Source organism: Equus quagga, chromosome 9, assembly GCF_021613505.1.
Source record: "Equus quagga isolate Etosha38 chromosome 9, UCLA_HA_Equagga_1.0, whole genome shotgun sequence".
Lineage (NCBI taxonomy): Eukaryota > Metazoa > Chordata > Mammalia > Perissodactyla > Equidae > Equus > Equus quagga.
The window spans coordinates 48,202,316-48,220,933 of NC_060275.1; the positions used below are offsets into that span (position 1 = coordinate 48,202,316).

The window sequence follows — 18,618 nt, forward strand, 5'->3', positions numbered from 1 at the left end:
CAATAGTGGACAGGTTTCAGTGGAGCTTCGAGACTAAGACAGACTAGGAAGAAGGACCTGGCCACCCACTTCCAAAAAAATTGGCCATGAAAATCCTATAGATAGCAGTGGAGCATTGTCTGATACAGTGCCAGAAGGTGAGAGGATGGTGCAAAAAGACTTGGCTGGGTTTTGCTCTGCCTACACAGGGTCACTAGGAGTGAGAATTAACTCCACAGCACTAACAAAAAATATTCCAGTGTGTGTGTGTCTGTGTGTGTGTGTGTGTGTGTGTGTGTGTATCACATCGTCTTTATCCATTCATCTATCACTGGACGCTTAGATTGCTTCCATATCTTGGCTGTTCTGAATAATGCCTCAATGAACCTAGGGTTGCATATATCTTTTCGAATTAGAGTTTTTGTTTTCCTTGGATAAATACCCAGAAATGGAATTGCCGGATTGTATGGTATTTCTATTTTTAATTTTTGATTAAAAATTTTAGTATTTTGCATAGTGGCTGCACCAATTTACACTCCCACCAATAGTGTACAAGGGTTCCCTTTTCTCCATATCCTCGCCGACACTTGTTATTTGTTGTTTTTTTCATAATAGCCTTTCTGACAGGTGTGAGGTGATATCTCATTGTGGTTTTGATTTGCATTTCGCTGATGATTAGTGATGTTGAGCATCTTTTCATTTGTCTGGTGGCCATCCATACATCTTCTTTGGGAAAATGTCTGTTCAGGTCCTCTGCCCATCTTTTAATTCTATTGTTTCTTTGATATTGAGGTGTACAAGTTCTTTATATATTTTGGATGTTAATCTCTTATTGGATATATCATTTGCAAATATCTCCTTCCATTCATTAGGTTCCCTTTTCGGTTTGTTGATGATTTTCTTCACTGTGCAAAAGCTTTTTAGTTTGATGTAGTCCCATTTGTTAATTTTTGTTTTTGTTGCCTCTGCCTGAGGAGACAGATCCAAAAAAATATTGCTAAGACCAATGTCAAAGAACTTACTGCCTATGTTTTCTTCTAGGAGTTTTATGGCTTCAGGTCTTAAGTCTTTAATACATTTTGAGTTTGTTTTTGTATAAGATGTAAGAAAGTGGCCCATTTTCATTCTTTTTCATGTAGCTGTCCAGTTTACCCAACACCATTTGTTAAAGAAACTATCTTTTCCCCCTTGTATATTCTTGCCTCCTTTGTTGTAGATTAATCGACCACATAAATGTGGGTTTATTTCTGGGCTCTATTCCGTTCCATTCATCTATGTGTCTGTTTTTGCACCAGTACCATACAGTTTTGATTACTAATGCTTTGTGGTATAGTCTGAAATCAGGGAGCATGATACCTCCAGCTTTGTTCTTTCTCAAGATTGCTTTGACTATTGGGGGTCTTCCATGCAAATTTTAGGATTATTTGCTCTAGTTCTGTGAAAAATGCCATTGATGCAAAATGCCAATGTATTTTGATAGGGATTGCTTTGAATCTGTTAGTATGGACATTTAAAAAAATTTATTGAGGTCATAATAGTTTATAACATTGTGAAATTTCAGTTGTACATTATTATTTGTCAGTCACTATATATGTGTGCCCCTTTACTCCTTATGCCCACCTCCCAACCCCCTTCCCCTTTGGTAACCACTAATCTGTTCTCTTTGTCCATATATTTGTTTATCTTCCACATGTGAGTGAAATCATATGGTGTTTGTCTTTCTCTGTCTGCTTATTTCATTTAACATAATACCCTCAAGGTCCAGTATGGACATTTTAACAATATTAATTCTTCTGGTGTTTTAGCACAGTATGTCTTTCCGTTTATTTGTGTCATCTTCAGTTTCTTTCATCAATGTCTTATAGTTTTCAGAGTACAGGTCTTTCACTTCCTTGGTTAAATTTATTTCTAGGCATTTTATTCTTTTTGGTGCAATTGTAAATGGGATTGTTTTTTAAATTTCTCTTTCAGATTGTTTGTTATTCAGATGTATAGAAACACGGTAGATTTCTGTATATTGATTTTGTATTCTGCAACTTTACTGAATTCATTTATTAGTTCTAATATTTTTTTGGTGGAGTCTTTAGGATTTTCTTTATATGGTATCATGTCATCTGCAAATAATCACAGTTTTACTTCCTTCATTCCAATTGGGATGTATTTTCATCCCAAGGTAACAATCTTATCTGATTGTTGTGGCTAGGAGTTCCAATACTATATTCAATAAACGTGGCAAGAGTTGGCATCTTTGTGTTGTTTCTGATCTTAGAGGAAATGCTTTCAGCTTTTCACCATTGAGTATGATGTTAGTTGTGGATTTGTCATGTATAGCCTTTGTTCTGTTGAGGTATCTTCCTTCTAGCCTACTTTGTTTAGAGTTTTTATCATAAATAGGTGTTGAATTTTTTCAGATGCTTTTTCTGCATCTATTGAGGTGATCATATGATTTTTATTTTTCGTTTTGTTAATGTGGTGTATCATGTTGATTGATTTGCAGGTATTGAACCATCCTTGCATCCCTGGGATAAATCCCAGTTGATCATGGTGTGTGATCCTTTTCACATATTGTTGAATTTGATTTTGTAATTATTTTTGTTGAGGACATTTACATCTGTGTTCATCTGGGATATTGGCCTGTAATTTTCTTTTTTTAATCTCTTTGTCTGATTTTGGTATCAGGGTAGTGCTGGCCTTATAGAATGAGTTTGGAAGCATTTCTTCCTGTTCGATTTTTTAGAATAGTTTGAGAAAGATAAGTATTAACTCTTCTTTAAATGTTTGGTTGAATTCATCTGTGAAGATGTCCTGGACTTTTGTTTGTTGGAAGTTTTTTTGATTATTGATTCAATTTCATTACTAGTAATCAGTCTTTTCAGATTTTCTGTTTCTTCTTGGTTCAGTCTTGGAAGATTGTATGTTTCTAGGAATTTATCTATTTCTTCTAGGTCCAGTTTGTTGACATATAATTGTTTGTAGTAATCTTTTATGATCCTTTGTATTTCTGTGGTGTTGGCTGTTACACCACAACTTCTTTATCCATTTACCCATCAGTGGACACTTACATTGTTTTCATGTCTTGGCTATTATAAATAATGCTGCTGTGAACGTGGGGGTGCAGATATCTTTTCAAGTTAGTGTTTTCGTTTCCTGTAGATATATTCCCATAAGTGGAATTACTGGATCATATGGTAGTTCTATTTTTAATTTTTTGAGGAACCTCCATACGATTTTCCATAGTGGCTATGTCAATTTATAATCCCACCAGCAGTGCACAAGGATTCCCTTTTCTCCACATCCATGCCAACGCTTGTTTTCTGTTGTCTTTTTATGATGACCATTCTGATAAGCATGAGGTGATATCTCACTGTGGTTTTAATTTGCATTTCCCTGATGACTAGTGATGTTGAGCATCTTTTCATGTACCTGTTGCTCTTAATTAATGACAGTAACTTTTCCTTCCCAGCATCAAGGGCATTAAAATTAAATCTTTATTTTTCTTTTCTTTTTCCAGAACAAGCTTGCCCTCCCCCATGTTTTCCAGAAATGACTTCAGTATCTGGAGCATCCTCAGAAAATGTATTGGAATGGTAAATTAACTGTCAAATTTATAATATAACATTAAGCTGATAGGTGTTTCACTGCGTATCCTTTAGAATGGAATCATAATGTTGGCATAAAAGTGATACACAACAGTGTTTATGGAAACTTGAGAATCAGAAATCAGGAAAAGTTTTCTATAGGTTTTCCTGACAGTTTTTGAACCACTCTTTATACCATTTGATATGGCTTTAATGTGACTTCTGTTATTATGCCCTTCATTTATGATATGATGATATAGCTTTATGGTGCAATATCATTATTCAAAATATGTGGCTTTTAAGAACTCATGATAGTTGCTTATCTGCCAGGTATGGTCTAGGTGTAATTTTGCCTTAATCAGGAAGGAAAGTCAAAGTATATTCTTTAGGCATTTGTCAGTCTGGACCATGGCGCCCTGGAGCACCTTCTCCAGCCAGGCTCACTTTGCCCCCCATCCTCCACTTCCTCATAAATACACATTTTGCTTTGCTTTTTTCTGAAAAGAATATAGAGACTTAGATTTCCAAAACTAATGACACCCTTCCTTTGTTTCTCCTGATCTGTTTTGGACAGGATTATGTTACCAAAATGTTGGATTGTACTACATGAAATGAATACTTTACATGACTGGAATTCAATCCTAAGTCTCTTTGTGATTGAAGCTTTTACCAGACAAATTCCCAGTTCAGAATTAATAGTGATACTGGTTCCTTTGCTCCTTATTTCCTTACCCCCATTGAGCTTTTGTTGAAGGAATCTAATCCCGTAATCCCATTGTCCCCTGTTTTCTTCCCCCTCTTCTCTCCCATGCCTTTAAGGTCTCTCAGCAGGACTCACCCAGAGGTTAGGTCATGGGTATTCCTACTTAATGACTTTGGAAACCAGGGCCAGCACCAGGGTGAGAAAAGCAAGACACCTAGGCACAAAATTTGAGTAGGCATTTGCAACTGGGGCCATCAAATGCGGGCCCTCTGTTTGCTCAGTATCTTGGGGTCATAGAATATTAGTGTTGGGTTATTATAAGAGATGAAAAAGGTCTTATATGTTATAAATACTGACTTTTTTAAGTGAAAATGTCATGTCATTCTTTTAAAGATATGCAGTAGAACCAAATACCGTAGAGATTTGAATGCCACCATTGTTCTGTTAAATATGAGAGCAAGCTGTTAAGAGTCAAAAAGTTTATAGTTCCATTTGCTCCTTTAACTCACATTTTTATTTCATATTTTCTATAGAATGTTATCCTAACTTATTTTTTTTAATCTTTAAGGTCTCTTATTGGTTCCTCTACCATACTTTGCTATCACAAAACATACCTATAAAAATTAAAGTTTATATCCTATGACCATAAGACTTTACTTCCAAAAGTTTCTTTCCATCAAGTTATTCTTACAAATATTAGTATATGAGTGATAAAAATAACAGACATTACAAAATTTGTGAAAATATTAACATAAAAGGTAAAATCTTATTAGTGAAATGGATTTTTTTCAATTGAGTGTAGATATCTGAGAATGAATGTCACCCTCTTGCTAGAATGAGGCAGGATTTTCAGTAACAATTATATGCTTATTTTTTAATAGATTTGAAGATTAAGAAACCTTGCTCACATTAATAGACAGATGGGAGTAGGAGTTTTGTGTTTTTTAATATCTAGCAATATCATTCAGTTCCGTGAGCCCTTCCCAACTATATGCCAAAAATCAGATAGTAATACACAGTCACGTGCCACATTTTGGTTAGCAGTGGACTGCGTATTCAACGGTGGTCTCATAGGATTAGTACCATATAGCCTAGACACACTAGGCTACACCATCAAGGTTTGTGTAAGTACACTCTGATGTTCACACAGCAACGAAATCATCTATTGACACATTTCTCCAAACTTATCTCCATTGTTAAGTGACACATAACTGTATTATCAAAAATAATTTTTTATGGTCCATAAGCTGACAATTCGATTAGGACCTCCTTCAAGGTTATTGAAAACAAAAATTTGCAAAACTTAACTTGCAAAATGTCTTGTTACCTTCCATTGGAATCACAGATGTCTCAGTCTCTGGGAAATGTACTGGAGAAGCTTTATCAGGGCTCTCAACTCTTGATTCATGTAACTATTTCCTCTCACACACACATATGCCTTGTAATATTGGGAAGGGGTTTGAACTATTTTTCACTGAAACAAACCTTTGCCAATATAATTTTTTTGATGAAGTGCTTTTATTTTACCATGAGCCTTAAAATTTTTCCCTCACAACCAGAGATTTAACTCCTTCATTTGATGCAGAATGCCTGCCACATAGCCATAGGGCCCAACCACAGCCAGGTGCCTCCCAGGTCAACTGACAGGAGTGTGGTGCTGTTTTTGGATTTAGATGAGCATATTAGTATATGTCACTGTGACGACTGTCCCATTCTTGAACTCTAAATGTAAGATAGATATAGATCTAGATAAGATTTGGAGCTTTGTCAAATCTCTGAAATTCTGACTTGAGAGACAGGGGACAGAAGAAGCAAAGTAATTAAACAAAATTTAGCATCTCTACCATCATCTTGAAATTAGAACATTCTAACATGGAGAGAAACGGCTGGAAGACCTCATTTTTAATGTCAAGTCTTTCCCTTATCTGAAGAATGGAAAGTCCTGGAACTCTCATGTAGATTAGTAGTGCTTGATTAAAAGAGGCTTCATTGATACCAATACTGTATTTCTAAGCCAGCTTTCATTTGATGGCCTGAAGATTTTTATACTTCAGGGCAGGAATACTGTCCTGTGTTTCAGGATGATGTGAGATATGTCCTTTTTTTTTTTTTTTTTTTTTTAAGTAGCAGAAGTGCAGTTGTAAAAGGAAAAGTGGGAAAAGAGGAACAGTAGTACATCCAATGCAAATACATTCTTTGGCCTCTCAGTTTTTAGGTAAGAATGCATATGGAGGTTGAGCATCTGGAAATCGATTCCCTTAAAGCATCCCTGCCCACTTACCAGCTGGACAGTCTTCAGGTCCCTTCATGTACCTTGAATGAATACAATGTGAAAACTATGATCCAGTCCAAGCTTCCAGCCGTTGCTTCAGTTGTCCTTCCACATTCCCATCTAGCTGATGTCCAACCTTTGGTTAAATGCCTCTAGCAAGAGGGCTCAAACTGCCTCTGAACTCTGAAAATATTCAGCTACTAGACAGAAAGAATAGGAAAAGAATATCTTTCTGTTTATCTTTTACCTCATAGCTTTTCTTGACTTTCTTGACTACCACTGGTTGCACCAAGGTGCGCAGAGTGTGGTTCAGTTCACGCACAAACACATACCTCTTTCCTGCTCCATAGTTCCTTCATTTCTGGGTATGTATCCTCTCCTCATTCCGCCGTTGTGTTTCCCCTGGGCTGGTCTCTGATTGCTGAGGAACAGTGACATAACCAACTGTGAACTCAGCAAAAGGTGTGGGGGCAGCAGGCTTTTTTCAAACTTCTTGTTCAGAGTGGTCCCAGGAAGACTGTCTTGTAAGGTCTTAGTGTGACTGTTTTGGGCGTAGTCAATGGTATTCAGATACAAGAACCTCTCATGCAATGCTAAACTCATAGATGGTACACATCTTGTGGAGAGGGAGGGGACTGAGTAGCACAAGATGGGAAAGACCGTTGACCCCCGAGGCCCTTGAACATAAGAAGGGTGAATTTTTACATCCTTGGTGGCTGTGGGAGAGGTGTTGTGGAGGAAGGATCCAGTGCCAATGTCATCTTGCAGAAGGCACATCCAAGGAACAGAGCCAAGACTGCTGCTGACACTTGACTATCAGTGAAGAGCCTAGAGGCTCACTTAGTGCTTGAGTCGTAGGTGAGGACCGTACCCAAAGGCTGGCTGCCTGGGCAAACGAGCAGACAGACTTAGCCTAAGACCTAAGTTGAGTTTCTCTCTGTAACCCAGGTCTTAAATATTTGCAAATTTGGGTGTTATGATGCTAGACATTACATATATAAAATATTTTCCATTTCAGTTGGGATCCAATTGGCCTTCTCTTCGGGTTGTTTATATAGTGCTCAAATGACGAAGCAACCTTCCCTCTTTTTTTCTTCTCAGTTTGTCAGCTGATGAGCAATTGCAATTAAGAGTTTCTTCAGTTTCATCATCGGTTGCTATTAATTTGCATGGATAAATTTAAACTTTGCTTTTAGCTGGGTCACAAGATAGAATTGCCTGGCATAAATATTTAATTTTTCAAGCTGACTGAAGCTCTCAGTGATAAAAGTATTCGAGCTAATGTTTCTTCCTGAAACTTGACCTTCATATTGTGCGTTGTTGCTTTTCCTATTATTGGAATATACCCAGAGCTAATTAGTTGTATACAATATCTGGAGAATCCAATACCAAACTTCATTTTATTGGAGGTAAAAATAGTGTCTCTGTGAATTTCCAAGAGGGAATGAATATAGTTTGCGTCACTGAGTTTTTCATTACATATACAGGGAAGATATGTAGATTTTAACAGTTAAAATAATTGTAAGATTATTTAAAAGTAATACAGACTAATAGAGGCAATAAAGTTGCAGGTCCGTTGCTTTATTTTAAAATAGCTTTTTTACGGCAGTCTGGAATTATGTGTATATATTCTCTCAGGTCTTTTTTCCCCTTCCACTCCCTCCCTGTTATGTGGCCCAGATGTGTGCCATTTCATTTCCTTAAATGCTTACATTCTGAGTTACTAAAAGAAATAGGAAGATATTTAAATTATTCTAGATTACAAAATTGGATTTAAAGAACCTTTTAGAATTTTAGGAGCTTTTGAAGTGAGTAAAAAATAATGTACCCATTGAATTGATGGTAAGACCATGTCCTTCGTGCCTTGGTCTCTGGAGTTTTTTTCACCACCCTTTTTTTCATTGAGTTGCTAACTCATATAAAGTCTAGCTAAGTGGTGTTGAGCAACCAATGGCTAGTAGACACTTGACTGTCCCGTCTTGCCTGTATATTTTCCCAAAGAGATATATGTGAAGAAATGCCAACATACACAGCATTGCTTTAGAGATGAAAAATTAAGTCCCTAGGCCAGGATCCTATCTGATCCACCATAATTAGGGCAGAGCTAAAATGCTCTGTCACCCCCAGCACCTCTCTTATTCCCATAGTGAATGTTTTATAGTCCTTCTAGTATTTTTCAGGAAAAAAAAATCCAGAATCAAACTTAGAGGTAAAATTCTTTATTCCTTTAATGAGTAAATCCTTTAAATTCCTTTAAAGTAAATCTCATCCTGCTGTTGTGCACAACAGAGTAAAATGTAGAAAACAGGAAGAGAGCTGAGCTGGAAACGGCATAGTTTGTGTCACATACTAGTCAAGGGATAGGGCTCGTGTCACCACCCTGTCGTCTTGGGGATTGGATAGGACATCCAGCCAGCAGTGAGAACCTGAGCAGCAGGGACTACAGTGATCCCTCCTGGCTGGGGCGTGAGGGGGAGCAGGTGCTTCTTCCCTCACTCCCTCACCTTTTAAGGCCAGGACTCATAAGCCATGCTGCCATCTAAGTAGCTTTTCTACAGCTTGGCTGCCCAGGTGACAGGGTGAAGTATCCCAGCCTCTGAAGCCTCCTCACTCTATGCAACCTTGGAGGACCTGGAGCTCTGGGATGTATTATTAGTAATAATGATAATAGCTACACTTATTGCTTGCTTAGCATATGCCTGGCACCATTGTAAGTATTTTCTATGAATTAATTAATCTAATCTTTACAAGCCCTGTGAGGTTCGTAATGAAATCCCTACTTTGGGGAGAGGTGAGGAACTCATGGCGACACAAGCAATGGGTGGCAACTGGTTTTTGATCTCAGAGCCCATTATTATTTTTTCCTTTTTAAAAAATTGTGGTAAAATACACATGACATAAAGTTTACCATCTTAACCATCTTTAAGTGTACAGTTCATGGCTGAGTACATTTTCATTGTTGAGCTGCCATCACCACCATCCACCCTCAGAACTCTTTTCATCTTGCGGAACCGACACTCTGTAGTCGTTAAGCACTATCCCCCCCATCCCCCCTCCCCAGCCCCTGGCAACCACCATTCCACTTTGTGTTCAGAACTCATTGTTTTAACCACAACTCTTTACTCTACCTAGAACTTAGGACTGGACGAATCTGAGCATATTTTTTTGTTCCGCTTTTTCCGTCATGCCAGTTACACACTTACGTTATGCTAATCATAAAATGTACAAGAGAAAAAGCAAAGTATATGTTATAAGGTGGTCCATTTTCTGTGGTGCAAGGTTATTAGTTTCCCCATTCTTTTCTTTTGCCAGGCTGAAAGTGTTAGGATTTGACATAATATCTCTTGTTTTACTACTGATTAGAAGAGCAATGTATGTTTGTTTTAGGAAATTTGGAATAAGGAAGACAATTAAGATTACCTATAGTACCAACTCCTAGAGAAAACAACTGTTAACCTTTTAGTGCTGTAACCTTCCAATATTTGTTTCCCTGTCTATAAAAGATATTTTACAAAATTAGAGTATTTTTTAACATGTCGCTTTGTAGCCTACTGTTTTACTTGACATTTCGCCATGTGAACTGTTGCACGTCATTAAACAAGACGGTTTTGACTTCAAGGAGCTTGTATTCCAGTGAAGGAGGTGGGAAAATGCAGTAGGTTGTGATAAATTTCCAAAGAGGAAGAAACTCAGGGGGCAGTGGGAATATATAGGAGCCTGTGGGGCAGGGGCCACCTGCAATGTGCTCTTCTTCCCTGAGGTGATGAGGATACAGGTGGAGTACGAAGTATTATCCCTCCCTCTGGGAATTATATTACTGTATGGTTAGCAAGATAAGCTGGTTAGCACCCATGACATAACAGCAGGTAATATCATCTAATACATGATGAAACGCTAACTGGTGAGCAGGAGCTTCTGGTACTCCAAGAGTTGGAAGAGGTGAGAAATCAGTGAGTGCTAGAATAGTTGAGGAGGAGAGACTTGAACTGGGCCTTGAATTAAGGGTAGGAAGTACAAGAGTTAAGAGAGCAAGGCATTCCAGGTCAGGAGCGCCTGTAACAAGGTTTTTAATCCAGTGCCTAAGACAGTGCCTGGCACCTACCAGCTGCTCAGTCAAATTTTTTTTAAAAAACACTCTGAAATAGTTTTATCTCTACATGCATATTCCATACCACAAGATTGCTTGGTTGTTTTGTTTGGGTTTTTTCTTTCGAGGTATAATTGACAAAATTATAAGATATTTAAAGTATACACCAAAATGATTGGAGATATGTATACATGGTGAAGGGATTCCCCTGATCAAGTTAATTAACATATCCATCACTTCACATATTTTTTTTTCTTTTTGGTGAGAACATTTAAGTTCTACTCTCAACAAATTTCAGCTATACAATACAGCGTTGTCAACTGTAGTCACCAGATTATACATTAGATCCCCAGACCTTATTCATCTCACAACTGAAAGTTTGTACCATTTTACCAAACTCTCCCTGTTTTCCCCACCCCTCAGCCCCTGGCAACCACCTTTCTACTCTGTTTCTATGAGTTTGACTATTTTTTAAGGCTCCACATATAAGTGATACCATGAAGTATTTGTCTTCCTAAGCTTGTTTCGCTTAGCATAATGCCCTCCACTTTCATTCATATTGTCACAAGTGGCAGGATTTGCTTTTTTTTTAAGACCAAATAATATTCCACTGTATGTATGTGTGTATATATGTATATATGACATTTTCTTGATCCATCCCTCCATTGATGGACACTTAAGTTGTTTCCGTACCTTGGCTATTGTGAAAAATACTGCAGTGAACAGGAGAGTACAAGTATCTCTTGAGGTAACGGTTTCATTTCCTTTGGATATACCTGAAACTGGGGTTACTGGATCATTTGGTAGTTGTATTTTTAATTTCTTGAGAAACGTCTATACTGTTTTCCATAGTGGCTGTACCAATTCCCACTAATAGTGCACAAGGGTTCCCTTTTCTCCACATCCTTGCCAGCATTTATCTCTTGTCTTTTTGAGAAAAGCTATCCTAACAGGTGTGAGGTGATACCTCATTGTGGTTTTGATTTGCATTTCCCTGATAATTAGTGATGTTGAGCACCTTTTCATGTACCTCTATATATATTGTCTTTGGGAAAATGTCTATTCAGTTCCTCTCCCCATTTTTTAATCAGATTGTTTGTTTTTCTGCTGTCGAGTTGTGTGAGTTCTTTATTTTTTTGAATATTAACCTTTTATCAAATATATGATTTGCAAATATTGTTTCACTTTGTTGATGGTTTCCTTTGCTGTGCAGAAGCTTTTTGTTTGATGTAGTCTCACTTGTTTACTTTTGCTTTTATTGCCTTTGCTTTTGATCTCAAATCTAAAAAATCATCAGCAAGACCAATGTCAAGCATCTTACCCACTGTGTTTTCTTCTAGTAGTTTTATAGTTTCAATTCTTACATTAAAGTCTTTAAATCCACTTTGAGTTGATTTTTGTGTATGCTATAAGGTAGGGGTCCAGTTTCGTTCTTTTGCATATGGCTGTCCAGTTTTCCTAGCACTATTTATTGAAGAGACTATCTTTTCCCCATTGTATATTATTTGTTCCTTTGTCAAAAATCAATTGATTGGGCCAGCCCCATGGCCTAGTGGTGAAGTTCAGTGCACTCCACTTTGGTGGCCCAAGTTCAGTTCCTGAGTATGGACCTACATTGCTTCTTGGCAGCTGTGCTGTGGTAGTGACCCACATACAAAATAGAGGAAGATTGGCACAGGTATTAGCTCAGGGCAAATCTGCCTCATACATGCAGAAAAATCTATTGACCATTTATCCACAGGTTTCTTTCTGTGCTCTCTATTGTATTTCATTCATCTATGTGTCTTCTTATGCCAATACTATAGTGTTTTAACTGCTGTAGCGTTGTAATATAGTATGAAATCAGGGAGCATGACGCCTACAACTTTGTTCTTTTTTCTCCAGATTACTTAGTTACTTGTACTCTTTTGTGGTTCCGTACAAATTTTAGGAGTGTTTTTTCTAGTCAAAAATGCCATTGATATTTTGATAGGGATTGCATTGAATCTGTAGATTGCTTTGGATAGTACGGACATTTTAATAATGTTAATTTTTCCAATTCATGAGCACAGAATATCTTTCCATATATTTCTGTCTTTTGCAATTTCTTTCACTAATATCTCATAGTTTTCAGTGTTTAGATCTTTCACCTCCTTGGTTAAATTTAGCCATAAGTATTTTATTCTTGTTGATGCTATTGTAAATAGGATTGTTTTCTTAATTTCTCTTTCTGAGTTTGTTGTTGGTGTATAGAAATGCAACTGATTTTTTTTTTTAAGATTTTATTTTTCCGTTTTCTCCCCAAAGCCCCCCCGTACATAGTTGTATATTTTTTAGTTGTGGATCCTTCTAGTTGTGGCATGTGGGATGCTGCCTCAGCCTGGCTTGATGAGTCGTGCCATGTCTGCACCCAGGATCCAAACCAGTGAAACCCTGGGCTGCTGCAGTGGAGCATGTGAACTTAACCACTTGGCCACAGGGCTGGCCCCACAACTGATTTTTATATATTGATTTTTGTATCCTGCAACTTTACTGAATTTAGTTCAAACAGTGTTTTGGTTTAGTCTTTAGAGTTTTCTATATATATATATATATATATATATATATATATATACATAAAATATCATGTCATCTGCAAATAGAAACAATTATACTTCTTTCTTTCTGATTTGGATGCCTTTTATTTATTTTTCTTGCCTAACTAACTAGGCAAGAACTTCCATACTATGTTGAATAAAATTGGTGAGAGTGGGGATTGTCGTGTTCTGGATCTTAGAGGAGTTGCTTTCAACTTTTCACCATTGAGTATGTTAGCTGTGGGCTTGTCATATTTGGCTTTTATTATGTTGAGGTACATTCCCTCTATATGCAGTTTGTTGAGAGTTTTTATCTTGAAAAGATGTTAAATTTTGTCCAGTGCTTTTTCTGCATCTATTGAGATGATCTTACGATTTTTTATCCTTCATTTGTTAATGTGGTGTATCACATTGATTGATTTGTGAGTGTTGAACCATCCTTGCATCCCTGGAATAAATCCCGCTTGATCATGATTTATGATCCTTTTAATGTACTGTTGAATTGGTTTGCCAGTATTTTGTTGAGGATTTTTACAACTATGTTCATCAGGGATATTGGCCTATAATTTTCTTTTCTTGTGGTATCCTTGTCTGATTTTGGTATTAGGGTAATGCTGGCCTAGTAAAATAAATTTGGAAGTGTTCCTTCCTTTTCTGTTTTTTGGAAGATTTTGAGGAAGATAGGTATTAATTGTTCTTTAAATGTCTGGCAGAGTTCACCAGTGAAGTCATCTGATCTTGGACTTTTGTTTGTTGGGAGATTTTTTACTACTGCTTCAATTTCCTTACTAGTAACTGGTCCATTCACACTTTCTACTTCTTCATGATCCAGTCTTGGTAGGTTGTATATTTCTAGGAATTTATCTGTTTCTTCTAGGTTGTCCAATTTGTTGGCATGTAATTATTCATAGTAGTCTCTTATGATCCTTTGTACTCATGTGGTCTCAGTTGTAAAGCTTCCTCTTTCGTTTATAATTTTATTTATTTGAGCCATCTTGCTCTTTTTTCCTTGGTGAGTCTAGCTGAAGGTTTCTCTGATGTGTTTATCTTTTCAGAAAACCAGCGCTTAGTTTCATTGATCTTTTCTGTTGTCTTTTTAGTCTCTATTTCATTTATTTCTACTCTGAGCTTTGTTATTTCCTTCCTTCTACTAATTTTGGGTTTAGTTTGTTCTTCTATTTTGTTGAGGTGTAAACTTAGGCTGTTTATTTGAGATCTTTCTTGTTTCTTAATGTAGGTATTTATTGCTGTGAACGTCCTCTTGGAACTGCTTTTGCTGCATCCCATAAGTTTTGGTATATTTCCATTTTCTCTTGTCTCACGATAGTTTTTGATTGTTATTTTGATTTCTTCTTTTACCTGTTGGTTGTTCAGTAGCATGTTGTTTAATCTCCATGTATTGTGAATTTTCCAGTTTTATTATAATTTATTCTAATTTCATATCATTTTGGTTGGAAAAGATGCTTGATATGGTTTCAGTCTTCTTTTTTTTTTTAAAGATTTTATTTTTTTCTTTTTCTCCCCAAAGCCCCCCAGTACATAGTTGTGTATTTTTTAGTTGTGGGTCCTTCTAGTTGTGGCATGTGGGATGCTACCTCAGCATGGCTTGATGAGTGGTGCCATGTCCACGCTCCTTTGTGATTTATGATTTTCTGTAGTAGTGTGCTTGATACCTTTCTCTTTATGTATCTACTGTAGGTTTTTGCTTTTGTTTTATAAGACTTAAAACATCTTCTATTTAGAACAGTGTATTTTAAGCTGATAACAGCTTAACTTTAAATGCATACAGAAGCTCTGTGTTTTTATACTCCCCCCCATTTTATGTTTTTGATGTCACAATTTACATCTTTTTTCATTGTATATCTGTTAAGAAAGTATTGTTGTTACAGTCATTTTGAATACTTTTGTTTTTTAGTTTCATGCGAGAGTTATAAGTGATTTACCCACCACCATTATAATTTTAGAGTATTCTTCAATTAAATATTTATGTAAGGAAAGAGTGTACACATCTAAATGAAGATTGGAAGGAGTGCCGCTCCGTTTGATGTTAAAAGATCTGACTCTCATGCAGTATTGGTGGGAATACAAATTGGTAAAGCCTTTTTGGAAGACATTTAGCTTGGTAACAGCTATAAAAATTTTAAATGACTGTACCTTTGACTCAGGAATTCCACTTAGAGAAATCTACTTTAAAGCCATATTTATCCATGTTTTAAAAGATATATGATTAAATAGTGCGTGGTATATCTATATATAGACTTTTTTTTTAATTTAACAAACACTTATAGCATTTACTAATATGCCCAGAACTGGTCTAAGTGTTTTGCAAATATTAGTCTTATAACGATGCCTTGTGGTAGATACTACTGTAGTGCCGTGTTATTGATGAGGAAACTGGCAGAGTTTAACTTGGCCATAGTCACACAGCTAGCAAATGAGAAAGCCAGCAGTGGAATGCAGTCCGGTTCTGTGGTCTTACCATTACACCATCCAGTGATTACAAAGAACTTGACAGACTCATTGGTGTACCTTATATGTGCGTAAGACCACCAGAGAAGAGTAAAAATGGAAAAAGCAAGTCATGGGTCAATACATAGAGTGGATCCCATGTGTTTAAAAGAAACAACAACAATAAGATATATGTGTATACACACTTGGTAGAAATACACAGCAATGTATCCCAAAATGCTGATGGTGCTTTGCCTCTGGGGAGAGGAGCATTTTCATGTTTTTACTTCTGTATTATTAAATTTTATACTGAGAGTTATATATTCCTCTATTAGTTTTTTAAAAAAGAAAAATATCCAATGAAGATGCTTCTAGGTAGAAGAAAGAGAGCCTGGGACATCTCATTTAAGACAAGTTTTGGTAGTTCTATTTTCTTGACTTGGCCCCATTAGTGAATTTTTGGATTTAATGAGATGTTCGGGTATATGTAGTTGAGGCTTCTTTTCTTTATCTCTTTATAGTTCCTATTCTCCCTTGTCTCCTCAGTGAGGCAGCAATAAACCTACCATTCTTTTAATTAGATTGAGCTGCTCTATGTCTGTGTTCTGCAATATTTTATGGTAATGAATGAGCTTATTTTTTTTAATGCACACCAGTTGTACTTTTGTGAAGATTACATTATTTTTACTTGTGAAGATTGGTAAGAATTTGGATGTTTAGGGAAAAAAGTTGGAGCTAAGATAGGTGGTATTCAACCTTAATGGCACCTTGAGACCATTCACCTGACCATTGACTTTAGTCAGTGGGCTTCATGAAAGACCTGATTCCCAAGGGAAAGGTAGATAATGGTAGGTAGAAAGTTGGGAAGATGATCAGAACATTCCAGAGAATACCAATATAAGTTTGTTACCTAATGAAATTTTTCAAGGGCCTCATGCTTTTCTTTGCTGACAGCATGTGGTAGACAGAGTGAAAAGGTTGCAACTCAGGCCAGAGGCCCCTGCCCCATCATTAAATTATTTTTAGAAGTCTACTGTGGTTGTGTCACTCTGGCAAACAATTTAAAACCTATTCTGTGAAATACACAATAGCTTTCTAATACCCTAGTCCACAATTTATAGTAGATTGGTATGCTCAGAAAACCTCAATGTTATCAGTTAAAAACAGTCTGAAATTTCTTTTGGAAAATTATTCACAAAAGTGATATATGTGATTGATCCTTAGCCCACTGTGAAGATTTTTGCTTTTTGTGTCCTCATCACCTTTATATCCTGTTTTCTAATTCTGGTCTAAGGCAAACTTATTAATAGTCATCATCTCATGCTCACCGCTAGATTGTAAGCTGCTTGAAGCCAAGGAGGATATTTGGGTAGCCTTGGTATTTACTTCAAGACCTAGAACAATACTTCATATTGTTAGGTGCTATGGAAAGATTTGGGAAATTGAATCGAAAGTAGTTGAATTTCATGGGTTCTTACTTTCTGTGACTTCCTTTCCCGGAACCAGTTATGTACACATAGCAGCAGATACGTTTGCTGTCTATATTGGATATCACAGTTTCCATTTTCTCGTTGAATAGGAACTATCCAAGATCACAATGCCAGTTATATTTAATGAGCCTTTGAGCTTCCTACAGCGACTCACTGAATATATGGAGCATACATACCTCATCCACAAGGCCAGTTCATTTTCTGATCCTGTGGAAAGGATGCAGGTATGTGTCAAGCAAGCCCTGAAAGAGGTTTGAGTCTTAGAGACTTCTCTGCTACCACTCCCATCCCCCACCCCAAACACACCTACACAGAATTAGTGTTATGTCTAATATGAGGTTGGGAAATGTTATTGAAACGTGGTATGTTTGGAGTGTCCTCTGCATTCCTTCCCCCTGCCACCCTCTCGTCAGAGTTCTGCCATAGTAGAAAGACCAACGGAAATGGCAAGAGAAGCAGGAGGTGAGCCATAATCAAACCTAGATATTGCTGAGCTGTTTCTGAGTCTTCATTTTAGAAAGCAGCATTGTGTTAGAGGGAAAAATCCTTCCTTTTTCCTTTCAGACTTGCTCAGGGTGTTTCCAAAAAGAAATGAACACACACATACACACATAAATATGTTTATGCTTATGTGTGTATATTTGAATATACAAACACTGCCATAGGTTAAAACAAAAAACAAGGAATTGCACTTTTTCATTTTCTTTTGAATAGAAGATGTTTATGTGATGTATTTGGATGGACTAGATACAGGCAGAGTATAATAGATACATTGTTCTCCTTCAGACAAAGCCAGAGCATTCTAAAGGGAATCTTCCTGTTTTTTTCATTTATATAAATCAGCTTTTCCCAGTCTCATTGGACTTGATACCAGTTTTAGTTTTTTCTCTTCTCCCCACCCTAAAAATGTTGTACGTTTTAGAAATTTTAAAGGAATTAGAAGTAATTTTGTGTTTGAGAGGTTTTTTAAAGTCCTTGAGAGAATTTGTAGCACTCTTTAGAATGTTGTAAAAACCATGGTGAGAATGACACTAGAGGAAGAGACTCAGAGTAATTTTCATTCTGAATATCCATATTTGCATATAAAGTTGCTAGAGCCATATTAAAAATCCAAAGTCATAATTTAATAGACCTATTTAAAAAGTAATCAGTCCTCAAAATAATTTTGTAAATTAGAGTCTTCAGCAGAATTTCAGTTCCTGAGAGAATGAGGAGCAAGCAAGGCTATTTTTAACTTCTAATGCTTTGTCCCACAGTGTGTAGCTGCATTCGCTGTATCGGCGGTTGCTTCTCAGTGGGAACGCACTGGAAAGCCTTTCAACCCCCTTCTAGGAGAGACTTACGAATTAGTTCGGTAAGATATTTCGCTATATTCCAGATCGTTAGTTGAACTTGCATGATTTATATAGCCTTTAAAATGAAGAGAAAAATATATATATATTTTGAGCATCACCACTAACAATTTTCTATAACTGGAGCAAGTTAATCTATTTGATGTTTGTTTCT

General features: G+C 36.7%; 1 protein-coding gene across 1 annotated transcript in view; it reads left to right on the plus strand.

Annotated features, from left to right (window-relative positions):
• Positions 1-18,618, plus strand: part of OSBPL1A (oxysterol binding protein like 1A) — a 142,367-nt gene that overhangs the window by 111,079 nt on the left and 12,670 nt on the right. The window contains 3 exon segments of the mRNA XM_046671172.1: positions 3,491-3,566; positions 17,202-17,336; positions 18,369-18,466. Of these exon segments, the coding sequence (XP_046527128.1) occupies positions 3,491-3,566; positions 17,202-17,336; positions 18,369-18,466 (309 nt within the window).